Source organism: Panthera onca, chromosome B2 (genome assembly GCF_046562875.1).
Source record: "Panthera onca isolate mPanOnc1 chromosome B2, mPanOnc1 haplotype 2, whole genome shotgun sequence".
Lineage (NCBI taxonomy): Eukaryota > Metazoa > Chordata > Mammalia > Carnivora > Felidae > Panthera > Panthera onca.
This window is the reverse complement of record NC_138343.1, coordinates 106,830,585-106,848,398: the sequence shown is the minus strand read 5'-3', so window position 1 is coordinate 106,848,398 and position 17,814 is coordinate 106,830,585. Positions and strand designations below refer to the sequence as shown.

Here is a 17,814-nt window from a genome sequence, read left to right as displayed (position 1 = left end):
TGAGACACTGTCTTAAGTGTGCTCCTCGGGAAGCCTCAACTAGCTGAAGCACTTACGCTCCTGTAGATGTTTCCTTTCGCATAGTAGAAGAAACAAGGTGTCTGACAGATCTGGGATTTACACTGAGCTCTTTGTTTACTGGCTGCCTAAATTTGGGCCTCAAAAACCATGCCTGTCCTCGTGTGACAGATGAAGAGGAGATCCATCTTATAATGTTCCTGTGAAGGTTAAGTGAAATAAAATGTTAAGAACTCAGACATGTCCTAGCATATAGTGATAAATAAATGTTAGTTTTTAGTATTTCTTATAGTGTGCCAGGCACTGCAATAGTGTTTTCCATCTGTTTTTTTACTTCATTCCCGCCACACTCATAGGTTTAATTGCTGCACCCGCTTTACTGAAGAGGAGATAGAGGAAAGAGGTGAAACACTTGTTCAATCACATGCAGCTAGTAAGAATCAGTCAGGTCTTGAACTCAGGTTTCAGATGTCAAACTCTAAGGCACTTAACCACCACATAAAAGCATGTATTAATGATGATTGTTGTATGTTTTACATAATAGCTTTTTAAAGTTTATTAAGAGCTTTCTTGTATACTCCTCATTACTTAAGGCTTGAAGATTAATGTCATTTTTATTATACAGGTGGTGAAATAGTTTTAATAAACCTAAATGATGTATTCAGTGCCACCAACCTAGTATATAGAAGAAGCAGGATATGAATTGAGAGATTCACCTCTATGTCTCTTCCTTTTGTGACACAACTAGTTGGAAAAAATATTCAACACTTGAACTTAATTAAAAATTCAAATAAAACTTCCTGTTAAAATGTTATTTCTGTTCAAACCTGCTACTATATGTTTATGTAGCTGGAGACAAATCTTAATGACATGTCATTTCTCAAAATTGTGGTTGTTATTTTCTGTGTGCCAGCTCACTATTCCAGAACGAATTTGTACAGCTTTAATTACGTGGTGCATGTACATGCTTACTGACTCTGTATGTCTGTGTCAGTTGTTCAGGGATTTATAGTGAAGTATTCAGTGGTAACTGCTGCTTCAGTAAGCTCTTCCATAGCTATTTTTTGTTTTGTTTTTTCATCTCTACATCCCTTATTCACCTTAGCCTTCTCCCTTACTGTGATATTTAACCTGCAGGTGTTCTGCTTTTTGCCTCTCTTTACTCCTCTATATTAAGTTCTAAGTGCTAGAATCTAGGCATCTTTCATCAATATCATTTTTACCTCATTACTTCTCTCTTAATTATACCCTTGCCCACTGAATTTCAATTTCTGAGCCACCTAAAAATCTGCTTTAAGCTACTTACATTTCTTGCAATCTTTCTTTAAAATGTGGTTGCTATAAAACACATGACATGCATTTCCTGTGTGTGAACATAGTCAAAACTCATGATAGCTTTATCTATCCCCTTCCCTTTTCTCAAAATAACTCATCACTTGCTGTTTCATTCCTCTCTTGCCTAGCTAGCTCATGTCTGAGCCTCAGCTCAGACCAGCCTCCTTTTAGAATAGTCTTTCTCCAATGTCACATTATCTTTTATTATTTTTTTAATGTTTATTTATTTTTGAGAGACAGAGAGAGACAGAGTATGAGCAGGGAAGGGGCAGAGAGAGAGGAAGACACAGAATCTGAAGCAGGCTCCAGGCTCCATCTGAGCTGTCAGCACAGTCATCTGAGAGCCTGATGCGGGACATGAACTCACGAGCTGCGAGGTCATGATCTGAGCTGAAGTTGGCTGTTTAAGGACTAAGCCACTCAGGCGCCTCATGTCACATTGTCTTTTAAAGAACATTTACCTAAAGGTGACTTCTTCATTCCTTATTACTTAGTTATCAAAAAGGATTATATTTTTTTTCATAACTTGAGTTTACCCACCCCATTTGAAAGTGACTATATAGAGAATACATGCAGAAAAGAGTTACCATTGCAGGCCTGAAGCTGCTATCCTTAGAAAGGCACATGGTGCAAGGTTGGCCCTTGCTAGTATCTGGGAACTTGAATTTCGGGAGGGTTTCCACCATTCCCTGATAACAACAGCTCATATGCCTAAGGTGTTTATGCAAACAATATGGTTTCTGCTGAACGTCCACTTTCCTTCATGAAGTCTGGGTGTTTGGCACATGGTAATCAAGTACCTATGTGATTAGCCCCGAATAAAAAACCTAGGCAATGAGTCTCTCATGAACTTTACTAGAAGACAACATTTCACATTATTGTCACAACTTGCTAGAGAGTCCTGTGTGAGAGGACTCTTGGAAGCTTGTACCTGGCTTCCTACAGGCTTCACCCCATATGCCTTTTTCCTTTGCTGAATGTGCTTAGTATCCTTTTACTATAAAGTAAATTATGACTGTGAGGACAACTATATTCTGAGTCCTGTGGGTAATCCCAGCAAATCATCAAACCCAGAGTTTGTTTTGGGAGCTCCACAGAACTGCATTTATTACTCTTCTCACCTTCCACTATAGAAATACTGAACTGCTTGTAACATACCAGGCTCTTTTGCACCTCCATGGTTTTTGCACGGGTTTCTTCTGCTGAACATGTTATATTTCCCCCTTGCTTCACCTCTGTTCCTAACTAGTACACTCCTTCAAACTCTACTTAGGAATTGCATTATCTGTGAAGGTTTCCTCACCAAGATAGAATTTACCAGTTCTCCATCCATGCACTCCTGTAGTCCCTATGGATATTTAATTTTAATCACATATTCTTTTTTTTTTTTAATATTTTTAACGTTTATTTATTATAGAGAGACAGAGAGACACAGAGCATGAGCAGGGGAGGGCAGAGAGAGGGGAAGACACAGAACCTGAAGCAGGCTTCAGGCTCCGAGGTGTCAGCACAGAGCCCGATGCGGGGCTTGAACCCACAAACTGTAAGATCATGACCTGAGCCAAAGTCGGTCACCCAACTGACTGAGCCACCCAGGCGCCCCAATCACATATTCTTTAATTGCTTGTTACCTTGAACTTATTAAGGGCAGGCCCCATGTGTTAATACCTGTGTATCCCAAGTACACATCCCAAGTAGCATGCCAGATAGTAGGTGTTCTTCAGTAAGTATCAGTTTTACTGGCATTGTTTCTTTAGATGCCTTAATTTTGTACTTGGTAACTCTTGACTATGTTCTCGTGTTCCAGAAATGTTACTGGATTTTGGCTCTTTTTATATAAATATAAAAAATTCTGTATTCAAGAGATAGTTAGAATTTTTATTTATCTCCCCACATTATCACATATAGCATACATTCCTGTTACTGACTCAGCTTGATCTAGACAAGTCAAATATTCTTATCATTTAAAAAAAATAATTATTTAACCACATCATAAGTGATTCAGAATGACAGAATCTAATCCCTTAGGATTAGTTAGGTTGACTAATAACTCCAATATTATTAATTAACAATAAGGCTAATTTGAAGAGCAAAATATCAAAATATAAAACAGAATAGTAGTCTTTTTCTTGAGGTCTTTGAGGTATATGATGTTTGCAATTTTGTTAATGGTTAAAAATGTCTCTTCCTAAGGAATTAGAGGAACAGTATAAAAAGGAGAAACTAAACCTGGAAGAGGATAAAAGTCAACTTCAACGAGAGCTGGAAAACTTGAAGGAAGAGCTGGAAGACAAGCTGAATACAGCCAATCAAGAGGCAAGAATTCTTTAGCCTTATCACCTGTGTTATGTTTTATCCATAACATCCTTATTTGGTAATGTTGTACCAGAGATGGTAAAATATCTAGAGTAAAAATAATCACTTTGCTTCATGCTGAATTTTTCATAATACATTGGTTATATCTTACCAGGTAAAAATTTACTACCCAAAACATTAGACCCAGGTGCTTTTGTGGGGAAAAGCAAAACAAAGGATAATGTCACCATATGAAAGATAATTGAAAAGGTTTATACACCCTTTTGTAAAACACAGACTTAGTATTCTCTACACTGTATCTCCATTTTAAAAAGAGAGATTTTATAACATCTGGAGAGTGACATCTAAAATAATTTTTAAGTGCTATAAGAAAATAGTATTCTTTAGCTTAGAAAAGGCTAAGAGTATAAAAAGAATGTGAATTCACAAATTCTGTTGTGAATAAAATAAATGTAAAGACAATTTAAAAATTCTAATATTGTTTGTTCTTTTCCTTTCTCTCTGTAGCCCAGGTTCACCTGTACCCTAGAATAGCCACATCTGTTGTCTTTTTTTTCCCTTCCATTCCAGTTCATCCTTCATGTGTGTGGACAGTCTTGTCTTGCAGAGTGCTCTTCCTAAGACAAGTTCTTGTCTTGACATTTCTCATCTTGTCAGCTGTTCCTGCCTCAATAGCGTCATCTCTCCCAAGATTGTCTAAGTCCTGCTTTCTCATCACTCAGCTGCTGCTCACAGAAACCATGCCAACACAGGAGTGCCCCTGGGCATGCTAATCATTTGCACCCAGTCTTCTTTACTTATCTTTAAACATTTATTCAGAGAAGGCACCAATCACTGTGTTTGGGAATGATAGAATTAAGACTGTTGCGGGTTTCCCCTGCTTATCTGTAGGTAGAGTGTCCTCAGAAACCTTTTGTAAGCTGAAATGGTGTAAGGTGAATAAGCAGTTATGATTAATTTATATGGAAAATTGAGCATTCCAAGACCCCAAAATTAACCTCTCTTAGGCTTTTCTGATACCTTAGGACCCATCTTGCTAACAGATACACACAAAAAATATCCAGCAACTGCACAGATGCTCACAGACACAGTTCAAAGCTATGGTAGTGTGATACTGAAATGCTGAGTGCAGTTCCGAAGGAAGGAACTAGGTGGGGCCCTCTCACTTCCTGGGGTGCGTGCTGTTTCTGTGAGGGTTCACTGCAAAACAGATGCTGAATGCTATTTTATTTTTTGCCTTTTTTTTTTTGTAAAAGTGAAAATCTCTCCAGATTATTTCTGTTAGCAAAAATAGGTACTACTGTAGGTATTTTGTGAAAGTGAAGTAGCATAAAATGAACTTTCAAAAAGCAGGTGTTTTAGCTATATTAGATTAGGTCAGCCTCTCTTCTCGTGTCCAAGATAATTCACTGCTACTCCATATTTGCATACTTCTCTTGGCAGGATATGATCCTTGCAGTTATGGTGTCCTGCTCTCATTAGAAGGCAGTTTAGTGACCATCTGTGTTTCTCATTAAGCTCCCCCAGGGTCTCCTCTCAGTTGCAAATGGTTTAAGCATTCCTGCAGTCTACACACTGTAATCTCACTGAGAAGAGCTATAATAAACATGTAATTGATTTTCCTTTTAGATACTTTCTCAATTATGCTTTAGTACCCTGGTAATGTTTTGGTACCATATTAGAATATGCCCCAAGAGGAAAGAATTGAAAATGGTGGAGCAGCATGGAGACCCTCAGCTCATCTCATCCCTGAAACACAGGTAGATCAGCACCAAACCATTTTGCACACCTAGGAAATTGATATGAGGATTAACACAATGATATGCATAACTTGAGCCACAGAACTCAGCAGGAATTCACCCCAAAAGAGAAAACAGGAAGAAATGACAGGCAGGGGCTTAATCAACACAGATCTAAGCAAGATGTCTGAACTAGAATTTAGAATCACTATAGTAAGAACACTAGCTGCGGTCGAAAAAAGCATAGAATCCCCTTCTCTGGAGATAAAAGAAGTAAAATCTAGTCAGGATGAAATTAAAAATGCCATAATTGAGATGCAATCTTGAATGGATACCACGGCAGCAAGGATGGATGAAACAAAGCAACAAATCAGTGATATAGAAGACACAATTATGGAGAATAACGAAGCAGAAAAAAGAGGAAAACAAAGGTGAAAAAACATGATAAAAGACTTAGAGAACTCAGAGTCTTATTAAAAAGGAATAACACCGAAATCATAGGAGGCCAAGAAGATGAACAGAGAAAAAGGGGTCAGATGGTTTATGTGAGCAAATGATAGTGGAAAACTTTCCTACTCTGAGGAAGGACACAGACATCAAAATCCAAGAAGCACAGAGAACTCCCATTAGATTCAACAAAAACCAAACATCACCAAGGCATATCATAGTCAAATTCACAAAATACACAGACAAGGAGGGGGCACCTGGGTGGCTCATTGGTTAAGCATCTGACTTTGGCTCAGGTCATGATCTCACAGTTTGTGAGTTCAAGCCCCGTGTAGGGCTCTGTGGCTCGGAGCCTAGAGCCTGCTTCAGATTCTGTCTCTGTCTCTCTCTGCCCCTTCCCTGCTTGCACACACGCTGTCTCTCAAAAATAAATAAATAATAAATAAAATACACAGACAAGGAAAGAATTATGAAAGTAGCAAGGGGAAAGAAGTCCTTAACCTATAAGGGAAGGCAGATCGGGTTTGCAGTAGACCTATCCACAAAAAGTTGGCAGGCCAGAAAGGAGTGGCAGGATATATTCAACGTGCTGAATTGGGAAAATATGCAGCCAAGAATTCTTTATCCAGCAAGGCTGTCATTTGAAATAGAAGGAGAAATAGTTTCTCAGACAAACAAAAACTAAAGGAGTTCGTGGCCTCTAAACTAGCCCTGCAGGAAATTTTAAGGTGGACTCTTTGGGGAAAAGATGAAACAAAACCATGAAGACCAAAAGCAACAAAGACTAGAAAGGACCAGAGAACATTACCAGAAACATCAAGTCTACAGGCACCACAATGGCACTAAATTCATATCTTTCAGTACTCACTCTAAATGTCTATAGACTGATTGCTCCAATCAAAAGACATAGGGTATCAGAATGAATAAGAAAACAAAACCGATCTATATCTGCTTACAAGAGACTCATTTTAGACCGAAAACACCTGCAGATTGAAAGTAAGGGGATGGAGAACCATCCATCATGCCAGTGGTCATCAAAAGAAAGCTTGAATAGCCATGCTCATATTAGACAAACTAGATTTAAAATAAAAACTGTAACAATAAATGAAGAAGGGCATTATATCATAATTAAGGGGTCTATCCACCAAGAAGATCTAACAATTGTAAATATTTATGTCCCAATGTGGAAGAACCCAAATATATAAATCACATTTATATATTTACATTATATATAAACTTACATATGTTTTATTATAATTGTGTGATTAACACAAACATAAAGAAACTCACTGATAATAATACCATAATAGAGGACCTTAACACCCCACTTACAATAATGGACAGATCATCTAAGTAGAAAATCAACAGGAAACAAAGGCTTTGAATGACACACTGGACTGGATTGACTTAACAGATATATTCAAACCATTTCATCCTAAAGCAGCATATACACATTCTTCTTGAGTGCACATGGAACATTCTCCAAAATAGATCACATACTGGGACACAAATCAAGCCTTAACAAGTACAAAAAGATCGAGATCATACCTTGCATATTTTCAGACAACACTATGAAACTTGAAATCAATGACAAGGAAAAATTTTGAAAGGTCTTGAATACTTAAAGAACATCCTACTAAAGAATGAATGGGTTAACCAAGAAATTAAAGAGGAAATTGAAAAGTACGGGGAAGCCAATGAAAATGGAAACACACCAGCCCAAAACCTCTGGGATGCAGCAAAGGCTGTCACAAGAGGGAAATATATAACAATCTAGGCCTTCCTAAAGAAGGAAGAAAGGTCTCAAATACACAACCTAAACTTTCACCTAAAGAGCTGGAAAAAGAATAGCAAATAAAGCCCAAACCAGCAGAAGAAGGGAAATAATAAAGAGTAGAGCAGAAACCAATGATACCGAAATCAAGAAAACAGTAAAACAGATCAATGAAACCAGGAGCTAATTCTCTGAAGGAGTAACAAAATTGATAAAGCTCAGCCAAATTATCAACAAGGAAAGGACCCAAATAAATAAAATAACAAATGAAAGAGGAGAGATCACAACCAACACTGCAGAAATACAAACAATAATAAGAGAATATTATGAGCAATTATATGTCAACAAATTGGGCAATCTGGAAGAAATGCACAATTTCCTAGAAACATCTATCAAAACAGGAAGAAATAGAAAACTTGAACAGACCCATAACCAGTAAAGAAATTGAATCAGTACTCAGAAGTCTCCCAACAAACATGAGTCCAGGGCCAGATGGCTTTCCAGGAGAATTCTACCAGCAGCTTACTACCTGACATGTCTCCAGAGGCAAGGGAAACAAAAACAAAAATGAACAATAGGAATCTCATCAAGATAAAAAGCTTCTGCACAGTGAAGAAAACAATCAGGAAAACTAAAAGGCAACCAATGTAATGGGAGAAGATATTTGCAAATGACATATCAGATACAGGGTTAGTATCCAAAATCTATATAAAAAAAAAACTTACCAAACTCAACACCCAAAAGACAAATAATCCAGTGAAGAAATGGGCAAAATACATGAATAGACACTTTTCCGAAGAAGACATCCAGATGGCTAACAGACACATGAAAAAATGCTCCACATCACTCATCGTGAGGGAAGTACCAATCAAAACCACAATGAACTCACACCTGTCAGAATGGTTAAAATTAACAACTCAGGCAACAACAGATGTTGGCAAGGATGCAGAGAAAGAGGGATCTTTTGCACTGCTGGTGGGAATGCAAACTGGTATAGCCATTCTGGAAAAAAGTATGGAGATTCTTCAAAAAATTAAAAATAGAACTCCCCTACAATCCAGCAATTGCACTACTAGGTATTTATCCAAGGGATACAGGTATACTGTTTCGAAGGGCACATGCACCCCAATGTTTATAGCAGCATTATCGACAATAGCCAAAGTATGGAAAGAGCCCAAATGTCCATTGACTGATGAATGGGTAAAGAAGATGTGGTATATATATTCAATGGAATATTATCCAATGATCAAAAAGAATGAAATCTTACCATTGGCAACAATGTGGCTTGAACTAGAGTGTATTATGCTAAGCAAAATAAGTCAGTCAAAGGCAAATATCATATGATTTCATTCATATGTGGAATTTAAGATACAAAACAGATGAATATAAGGGAAGAGAAGCAAAAATAAAACAAAACAGAGAGGGAGACAAATCACAGGAGACTCTTAAATATAGGGAATAAATTGAGGGTTGCTGGAAGGGTGTTGGATAGGGGGAAGGGCTAAATGGGCAAGGGGCATTAAGGAGGGCATTTTTTGGGATGAGCACTGGGTGCTACATGTAAGTGATGAATCACTAAATTCTGTTCCTGAAAACATTATTATGCTATATGTTAACTATCTTGTATTTAAGTTAATAAAATAAAAAAAGAACCACTCCCCAAGAATTTGCCTGGCTCATCCCTCTGTATGTACCTACCCTTTCCTTCAGCCTGGACATCTTTTTTTTTTTTTTTTTTTTTTGTCCTACTTTGCTGGATAAAATGCCTAGAGATAATAAGTTTTCTTGTTTTGTTTCCTGCTCTTAAAGTGAAGGATGTCAACATCTTATAGTTAGTTATCATGCTTCTCTAAAATTTTATTTTGTAAATGTTCTTTATCAGGTTTAGGAATTCTCTTATAATTCTAGTTTCCTAACTTAAATCACAAATTGATGTTGATTTTTCTGCATCTGTCGAGATCATACTTTTTTTCTTTAATTTGTTAATGTGGTACCTTGTATTAATTTTCAAGTATTAAATCAACTTTGGATTTCTAAAGTAAGCCCAAGGTAGTCATAATAGATTCTATATATCTTTTTGTGTATAATAACTAGATTCAGTTTATTAATATTCATTTTGGGAGTTTTTTAAGCCTAGGTTCAACTAATATTGCTTTGTACTTTTCCCTTTTAATACCGTCCTTTCTAGTTTTGAAATCAAGGTCCTATTAGCCTCTTAAAATGAAAGACTTATATCCTTTTCTGTTCTATGGGAGATTTGTGTGAGATTGACATGCTTTTTAAACTTTAACTGCATCATGGTTAAATATTGTTTGTATGAAAGCAATTTTTAAATTTTTAAATTCATAAGAGAAATTTAATATTCTGGGTGTGTCCAATTTTTCAATGTAGTCTTGTATCCCAGTTCATTAAACAAGATTTTAAGTTATTTTCTTCAATATTCTGTGTTCCAAATATTGTATTCTTTTTGAATTTTATCTTTTTTATATATCATTTACTAAAAACTGATACTTTGATGGTGGATTTATTTCTTATATTCTTTCAATTTTTGCTTTAAATATTTAAAAGTTTTGTTATGTGCAAATATAAAATTTTTTTAGCTACTTAATGAATCATGATTTGTGGTTTAGTCTGTGTTGTTTGATAGTGTGTCACCAGCTTTATTTTGGTTTGTTATGATTGGTATATCTTTTTCCATCTACTGACCCTTTGTTTTTCTGCATCCTCATGGTTACACAAATCATGGAATCATGATTTGTGGTTTGGTCTGTGTTGTTTGATATTGTGTCACCAGCTTTATTTTGGTTTGTTATGATTGGTATATCTTTTTCCATCTACTGATGGTTACATGTGCCTCTTGCCAACCACATATAGCTGCATTTTATCTAGTTTTAAGTTTATTTTATTTTATTTTATTTTATTTTATTTTATTTTACTTTATTTTAAAGTTTATTTATTTTGAGTGAGAGTGCACATGAGGGAGGGAAAGAAAGAGGGAGAGAGAAATTTCCATGTAGGCTCCACTCAGCACAAAGCCCAACACAGGGATTGATCCCACAACAGCAGAATCATGACCTGAGCCTAAATCAAGAGTCAGATGCCCAACTGACTGAGCCACCCAGGCACACCTGAAGTTTGTACCTTTTAAATAGAGATTTTATTCCATTTACATTTATTGTATGGAAAGTAGATATATCTATGGAAAGATAGGGGGAAAGAATTAAGGGGTACTTCATAAAGACTGAGAGTGATTGTTTTAGAAAAAAAATTAATGAATGTATTATCTTCATAAGATGGATCTTGATACTCTTAGAATTGATAAAACCTAAAAACATAAGTAGGTCAGCTAGGGATTTCAGTGATAAATTCATGAATGCCCAAATCATATGAAGATATATTAAGGGAAGCTAGTGAGTCTAAAATCTCAGGGGGAGGATAATCCTGTTATCCTATCAAATGTTATTTGGGGTCACCTTTGAGGACAAAATACTAGACTGGTCAATAAAATCTGTTACAGTCTTTTTAAATGTTCTGATGTAAGTTGTAGATTTTCTTCTGGACATAAGATTTTTAAGCATATACATACAGTAGTTTGTTACAATAAAAATCATTTGGCTTTATTATAAAATGTTGTATCACAGATGATACACTACCTGACACATAAGAGATCAGTATTTGCAAATGAAATATTTGTTGAATGAATAAAACTCATTGAAAACTAAGTCAACTTAGTTTAATAATAATAAATAAGATTATTAGTTTTCTATTGCTGTGTAACAGATTACCAAAAACTTAGTGGCATCACACAGCTCATATTTATTACCTCATGGTGTTGTGGGTCAGGAGTCCAAGTATGGGTTAGCTGGGTCCTCTGTTCAGGATCTCACAAGGCTGAAATCAAGGTGATAGCCATACTGCAGTCCCATTTGAGGTACAGGATCCTTTTTTAAGCTTACTGGTTGTTGTCAGAATTCATTTCTTTGTGGCTGTATGACTGAGGTCCCTGTTTCTTGATAGCTGTTGACCAGAAATTGCTCTCTACTTCTAAAAGCCCCCCTCAAGCCCTTGCAACATGACTGCCTCCTCTTGTAACATAGCAGTTTACTTGTTCAAGGCTGTCAGGAAAACTTCAGTGGCTTTGAATTTCTCTGGTTTCTCCTAAGGGCTCACCCAATTATGTCAGACCCACCTAGAGTAGTATCTTTTTGGATAACCTTAAAGTCAACTACAGTTAAGGATCTTAATTATATCTACAAGATCCCTTTTGCTAAATAACATAATACAATTATGGGAGCAAATCCCATCATATATGCCTAAGTCCCAGGGAAAGTGAGGGTCAGAGAGGGGTCATATTAGAATTCAGCCTACTGCAACACACAAATAACTAATTTCTCTGGCTCCTGTAGTGGCTACACTAGCATTTAGGTAATAGAAGACAAACAGGTTATTTATTGTGATGATTTAGAGAACAGGATTGAGTTTCTAAAGTCTGTTCTGGAATATCCATAATATATTCCTTTCAAAGGCACTGATTGGTACGTGCTAAAGTTTTGAACATTGCTCTTTATGAACTTAAGCAATTTTACAAAAAAAAAAAAGTAAGAACATGAGGAACATTTTCAGAATTCCAGATTTTCTAATGGTATTTAATATGTGTATGTGCATTTTAGTATGGTTGCAATGTATATTCACAGTACTTTGTGTACTTGATTTATAAAACTTTTTTACATATAAATATTTACATTTAATTTTGTCTACATATTAGTCATTTAAAATATTCATATAGTGTTCCATTATATATCTTTACCATAGTTGCTTAAACATTTTCTTTGTTGAGCATTGAATGTTTTAAATATTTTATTATAAAGATAATTTTAAGGGTTGCTCCCTCTTAACTTGAGGAGAAAGGATGATCGTGCAAAGGCCATGGCCAGTATGGCAGGATTGCAGTTTCCTAAGGCCAGTACTTTGTCCTCATCAGTGACCAACCAAGGTGTATTTCAGCCATCAGCCCTGAAACCCTGAGGAGCCTGGGGTATTAGAGAAGACTTCTCTGAATGCTGTTTATCAGTGTCTTATTTTTACTGGTAATTGGATAAATTATCAGTTCTATTAATACTTTTGTTCATTTTTAAAAATTACTTCCTTTTTGTGTAACTCTTGCCCTCAATGAAATTACTGGGTCAGAGTAGGAATAATGTTATACGTCAAGTTATTTATTACTAAATTGGTCTCCAGAAAAGTTGGAACTACAGTCCGGTGACATCAGTAATATTGTATATCTTTTATGATTTGGGAAACATTTATTGACTACATGATATCTTCTAGATGGTAGGGATACTTTGACAAAATGTCAAGGAACTCATAGTTTCAAGTGACTGTTATGAATTGGTGATAAATACAATGTATTTTTAAAGTTCAGAGGAGGGAGTGATTCTCTACCATTAAGTGTTCATAAAAACTCTGGAGAATGTGATATTGGAGAATTTTTAAATGTGGTATGGGAGGTAGTCTTTGAAAGGTGGGTGTAAATTTTCCAGCTGTAAGAATGATGAAAGACGGTATGGGTATGAAGATTAGTATAAGTAGGGTCATATTGGTATACAAGCTATAATGCCTTGGTGAACCATAAACAGTTATTATTTATTTCTAATGTTTAATTGTGCAGCATTTTAAGGTTTTTGTCCATTTAAACATATCAATTCTGTCTAATTATATTCTTAGTTTCTTGAACAGATCTTCTCTATTCTTTATGGTAATAACTACAATACTAAGTTTTTTCTTTTTTCTTTTTCTTTTCCGCAATTTATTTATTTATTTATTTATTTTTGAGACAGAGCATGTGAGCAGGGGACGGGCAGAGAGAGAGGGTGAGAGAGAACCCCAAGCAGGCTCTGCACCATCAGCACAGAGCCCATTGTGGGGCTCCATCTCACAAACTGTGAGATCATGACCTGAGCTGAGACCAAGAGTCAGATGCTTAACTGACTGAGCCATCCAAGCATCCCTATCAGTTTTTTCATGTATTCCATTTGTGCATGTAACTCTTATTCATTTGAAAATTATCTGGATTGTGAAACAAAATTTTTTTGGCAAGCCGGATCAACACAAAAAGTAAAGATACAAATAAGCTAGATTGATTAGAGAAAGGAGGCATAAATTCAGTGACAGAGAAAATGTTAAAACATGGAATGAATATCATATTCTATTCTTTAAATTAGGAAAAAAGATGACTTTGTATAAAATTTTAAATTTCTGAAATGACTCAGAGTAGTTGATTAACTTGACCGAACTAATTATAACCACGAAATAAAGACTTCCAACATGTATCTAGAGAGGCACCAGGCCCAGAGGATTTTAATGGATGAATTTCATTAAAAATTTTAAGAAACAGAGGGGCTCCTGGGTGGCTGGCTCATTTGGTTAAGGATCCAAGTCTTTTTTTTCTTTTAAATTTTTTTTGTTTACATTTATTCATTTTTGAGAGACAGAGAGAGTGCAAGTGGGGGAGGGGCATAGAGAGAGGAAGACACAGAATCTGAAGCAGTCTCCAGCTCTAAACTGTCAGCACAGAGCCTGATGCAGGGCTCAAATCCATGAACCACGAGATCATGACCTGAGCCAAAGTCAGAAGCTGAACTGACTGAACCACCCAGGTGCCCCAAGGGTCTGAGTCTTGATTTTGTCTCAGGTTGTGATCTCATGGTTCATGGGATCAAGCCCCTAATTGGGCTCACGCTGCACTGTGGAGCCTGCTTGGCACTGTCTTTTTTTCCTCCCTTTCTGACCCTCCCCCACCTCAAATAAACAAACTTAAAATTTCAAATAAATCTTAACTATGAAAATATTTCAGAGTACAGAAAAAAATAGACGCTTCCCAGCTCATTTTATGAAGTTGGTATCCATCACCAGAATTGTCCAGTATATAAACATCTGCGTGGAAAGGGGACAGGAAAAGGGGTGCTGAATTGAGAGGAGGTTGAAGGAAAATGTTTATAATTTTCTTTATGGTGTCTGTATTTACAATGAGAAATATTCAGGTGTTATTTTTAAATTAGCAGTTTTCATTTCTGTCGAGTTTTGATCAGCTTGGCCATTTTATAAAAATGAGATTTTTACTTCATATTGGTTTCCTAGATAATCTAAAGTATTTCATTTATTGATTTTAGTTCTCATAACTCGAGGATATAGATCTTCCTAATCAACAAATAGTCTTATTAACTCCTAATTTCAAGAGTATATATAAATCAACTCTTAACAATTATAGATACTGTATGGAAACAAAGAAATCACAATTTATTCTAATACACATTTACCAGCTTATCACTATTGACCTAAATCAGTCACTTTATAAATGGTAGGAGAACTGGGTTCAAATGAAGTATAAATGATTGAATTTTGAAGAGAAATTTTAAAAGTACTTTTTTATCTAAAAAAAATACTTTTTTCCCCTGTCTTTGATGTAATCATCTTGGTTCAGTTCCTTTGATAGAACTGGGAATTCTCTTTGTTAAAACAGGGCTTTGAATTATCCACCTATTTCCATGGTTGTCACAAAAAAGGGAAATCATAAATATGGAGGTCTTCACAAAAAAAACAACAGATGAAGTCTATCATGATTATTTAAGTGCTTCTTCCAAATTCATCAAAAAAGACCCCTTCAGTAACACTACCATTAAAGAAAAGACTTTAAGAAAACAAACGTGACTTTTGCTAATCGATAACAGTGAGGTATATTAAAAGTACTGTATTTACTTGCAGATTGGCCGCCTCCAAGATCTGGTAAGGAAAAGTGAACAAGGTCTTGGCTCTGCAGAAGGACTCATTGCTAGTCTTCAGGACTCCCAGGAAAGACTTCAAAATGAGCTCGATTTGACTAAAGGCAGGCTGAAGGAGACCAAGGATGCGCTACTGAATGTTGAGGTAATTTTATAGTCCTGCTATAAACATTAGCAAGGTAAAAATATAATTTAATTACTCTGCTTAAAGTTTCTTGTAAATAGACATTATATATAGTATATTAGTTTTGTAGGGCTTTCCTAGCAAAGTACTAAAACTAAGTGGCTTAAAACAACAGGAATTTATCCTCTCACCGTCTGGAGGCTGAAAGTCCAAAATCAAGGTGTTCTCAAGACTATTCTTCCTTTTCAACCTAGAAAGCAGGTCTTTCCTCACCTTTGCCAGCTCCTGGTAGCCCCAGGCCTTCCTTGGCTTGTGTCAGATTTCAGTTTCCTCCTTGGTGTTCAGTGGCATTCTTCCTGTGTGTCCTTACATATTCTTTTTTTTTTTTTTTTTTTACTTTTCAGAGAGCGCAAGCAGGGGAAGGGGCGGAGGGAGGGAGGGAGGGAGAGAGAGAGAGAGAGAGAGAGAGAGAGAGAGAAAATCTTAAGCAGGTTCTACACTCAGCATGGAGCCTTACTCAGGGCTCAGTCTCACAATCCTGGGATCATGACCTGAGCCAAAATCAAGAGTCAGATGCTTAACCAACTGAGCCACCCAGGCTTCCCCCCTTTTTGCCCCACATCTTCTTCTTATGAGGCTACCCATCACATAGTACTAGGGGCTCACCCTATGACCTCTTAAGGAATTACATCTTCACTGACCCTATTTCCAAATAAGATCACATTCTGAGGTACAGGGGTTGGGATTTCCACATATCTCTTCAGGATCACAATTCAACCCATAACAATCAGGATGCACAATTCTTCTATTGGTAAGCATTCAAACTCTCATATGTAGCAACTAAACAATGCTCTGTCACCTACAAATTTTGAAAGGCTCTGCTCCCTTCCATTCTCACGGAGCAGAGCAAATATTTAGATTCCCTCAGAAAGTGGAGAAAAGAATCCATAACAACTAAGCGTATAGTTTCCAGAGAGTTCTTACTTTTCCTTCAGAGAGGTGATTTAGAGTGTGGGCTCTGAAGTCAGATTGGCTGGGTGTGATTTCTTGATCCATCGCTTAGTGTGTCACTTTGGGCAAGTTACTTATTCTAAGCCTCAATTTACTCATCTGCATATTGCAGGAGAGGGTAATAATACACCTCACACCACTACTGTAATAATTAAATGAGGTAAACCATTTACAGCACAGTGCTTAGTAAAATATCAAGCATTCAGGAAACATTGCCTTTTATTAATATTATTTCAAATTTAATTTTTGTAGCTTAGTATTGGAATCCGTTTCATTTCTCTAAGGTCCTTGCTCATATTTACATTGCTCTTCTATCAAGTAGTGGAATATACTAAGTGTTGTAAGCAAAACCTTAGCAACTGTCCATTTTTTTTGTTCTGCTGGACAGTTTTGATTGAGAAAATACAGATACTGCATCACAGTTTACTTCAGCTTTAGGTAAGCTCTTCAACAGCAGGTGTTTTCTCTGGATGTGAGTTTTTTCCCCTCCTCCCTGCTGAGTTTCGGTTGTGTATTACATAAATGAACCCATCATAAAATGGATATTGATCCCTGAGTATATGTCCAGTTGTTGGTTGATAACCTGTGAGGGATCCAGACACGGATAAGGCATGACTCTCTGCACTTAGGACATTTTAGGCCACAGTTGGGAAATAAGGAGTAAGATTCTGATGACAGTGATGATGATATTAGTTTAACATTTGTAAATCTGTAGTTGGGAGTTTATAGTTTCTCCCATTACTCAATCTTTCTGAGCCTGTTTCCTCACCTGTAACCTCCCCATGTTGCTATGAGGATCCCATGAGCTGATGGATGTGAAAACAGTTGGGGGAAAAAAGCAAGTATTTTCTTTACTTCTTTTCTTACCCCACTAATGTCTGATAAAGTACTTTGCAGTCAGTAAAAGAAATACTTCTTAAGTACTTCTACCTCATTTAATGCTGCCTGTGGTGGAAAAAGTAGTAGTTCCTAGAGGCAGAATACTTAGTGAAAAGGACGGTTGGCTAAGATGGCCAAACCCAATTTTCGGAATTTACTGCTATAAGCCAGGTCACCAGTGTAGAATGGCAGTTTCAACATTGACTTGCTTCTCTCCCATTAATCTGGACATGCCCCTCAGCAGTGTTACAGCACATGCCATTAGTAAGGGGGTGATCCAGAAAGGGTCACTGTTAGAACAGAAGGAAGCACCATCATCTGTTCCTCTTCTGTGGGAGGCAGAGAGCAGCTCCACTGCTGGCGGGGACTGATGGTTGCCAGTGTCGTCCAAAC

At 36.6% G+C, this 17,814-nt stretch overlaps 1 protein-coding gene across 7 annotated transcripts in view; it reads left to right on the top strand.

Moving 5' to 3' along the window:
* The window catches only part of FAM184A (family with sequence similarity 184 member A), a 121,570-nt gene that overhangs the window by 53,081 nt on the left and 50,675 nt on the right, over window positions 1-17,814 (top strand). For all 7 annotated transcript variants that reach the window (XR_009605240.3, XM_060616529.3, XM_060616528.3 and 4 more), the window contains exons 6-7: window positions 3,547-3,669; window positions 15,391-15,552. Coding sequence is in view for 6 of the 7 variants with exons in the window: in XM_060616529.3 (XP_060472512.1) it covers window positions 3,547-3,669; window positions 15,391-15,552 (285 nt within the window). In the remaining variant the exon portion in view is untranslated. The remainder of the gene's footprint in view (window positions 1-3,546; window positions 3,670-15,390; window positions 15,553-17,814) is intronic.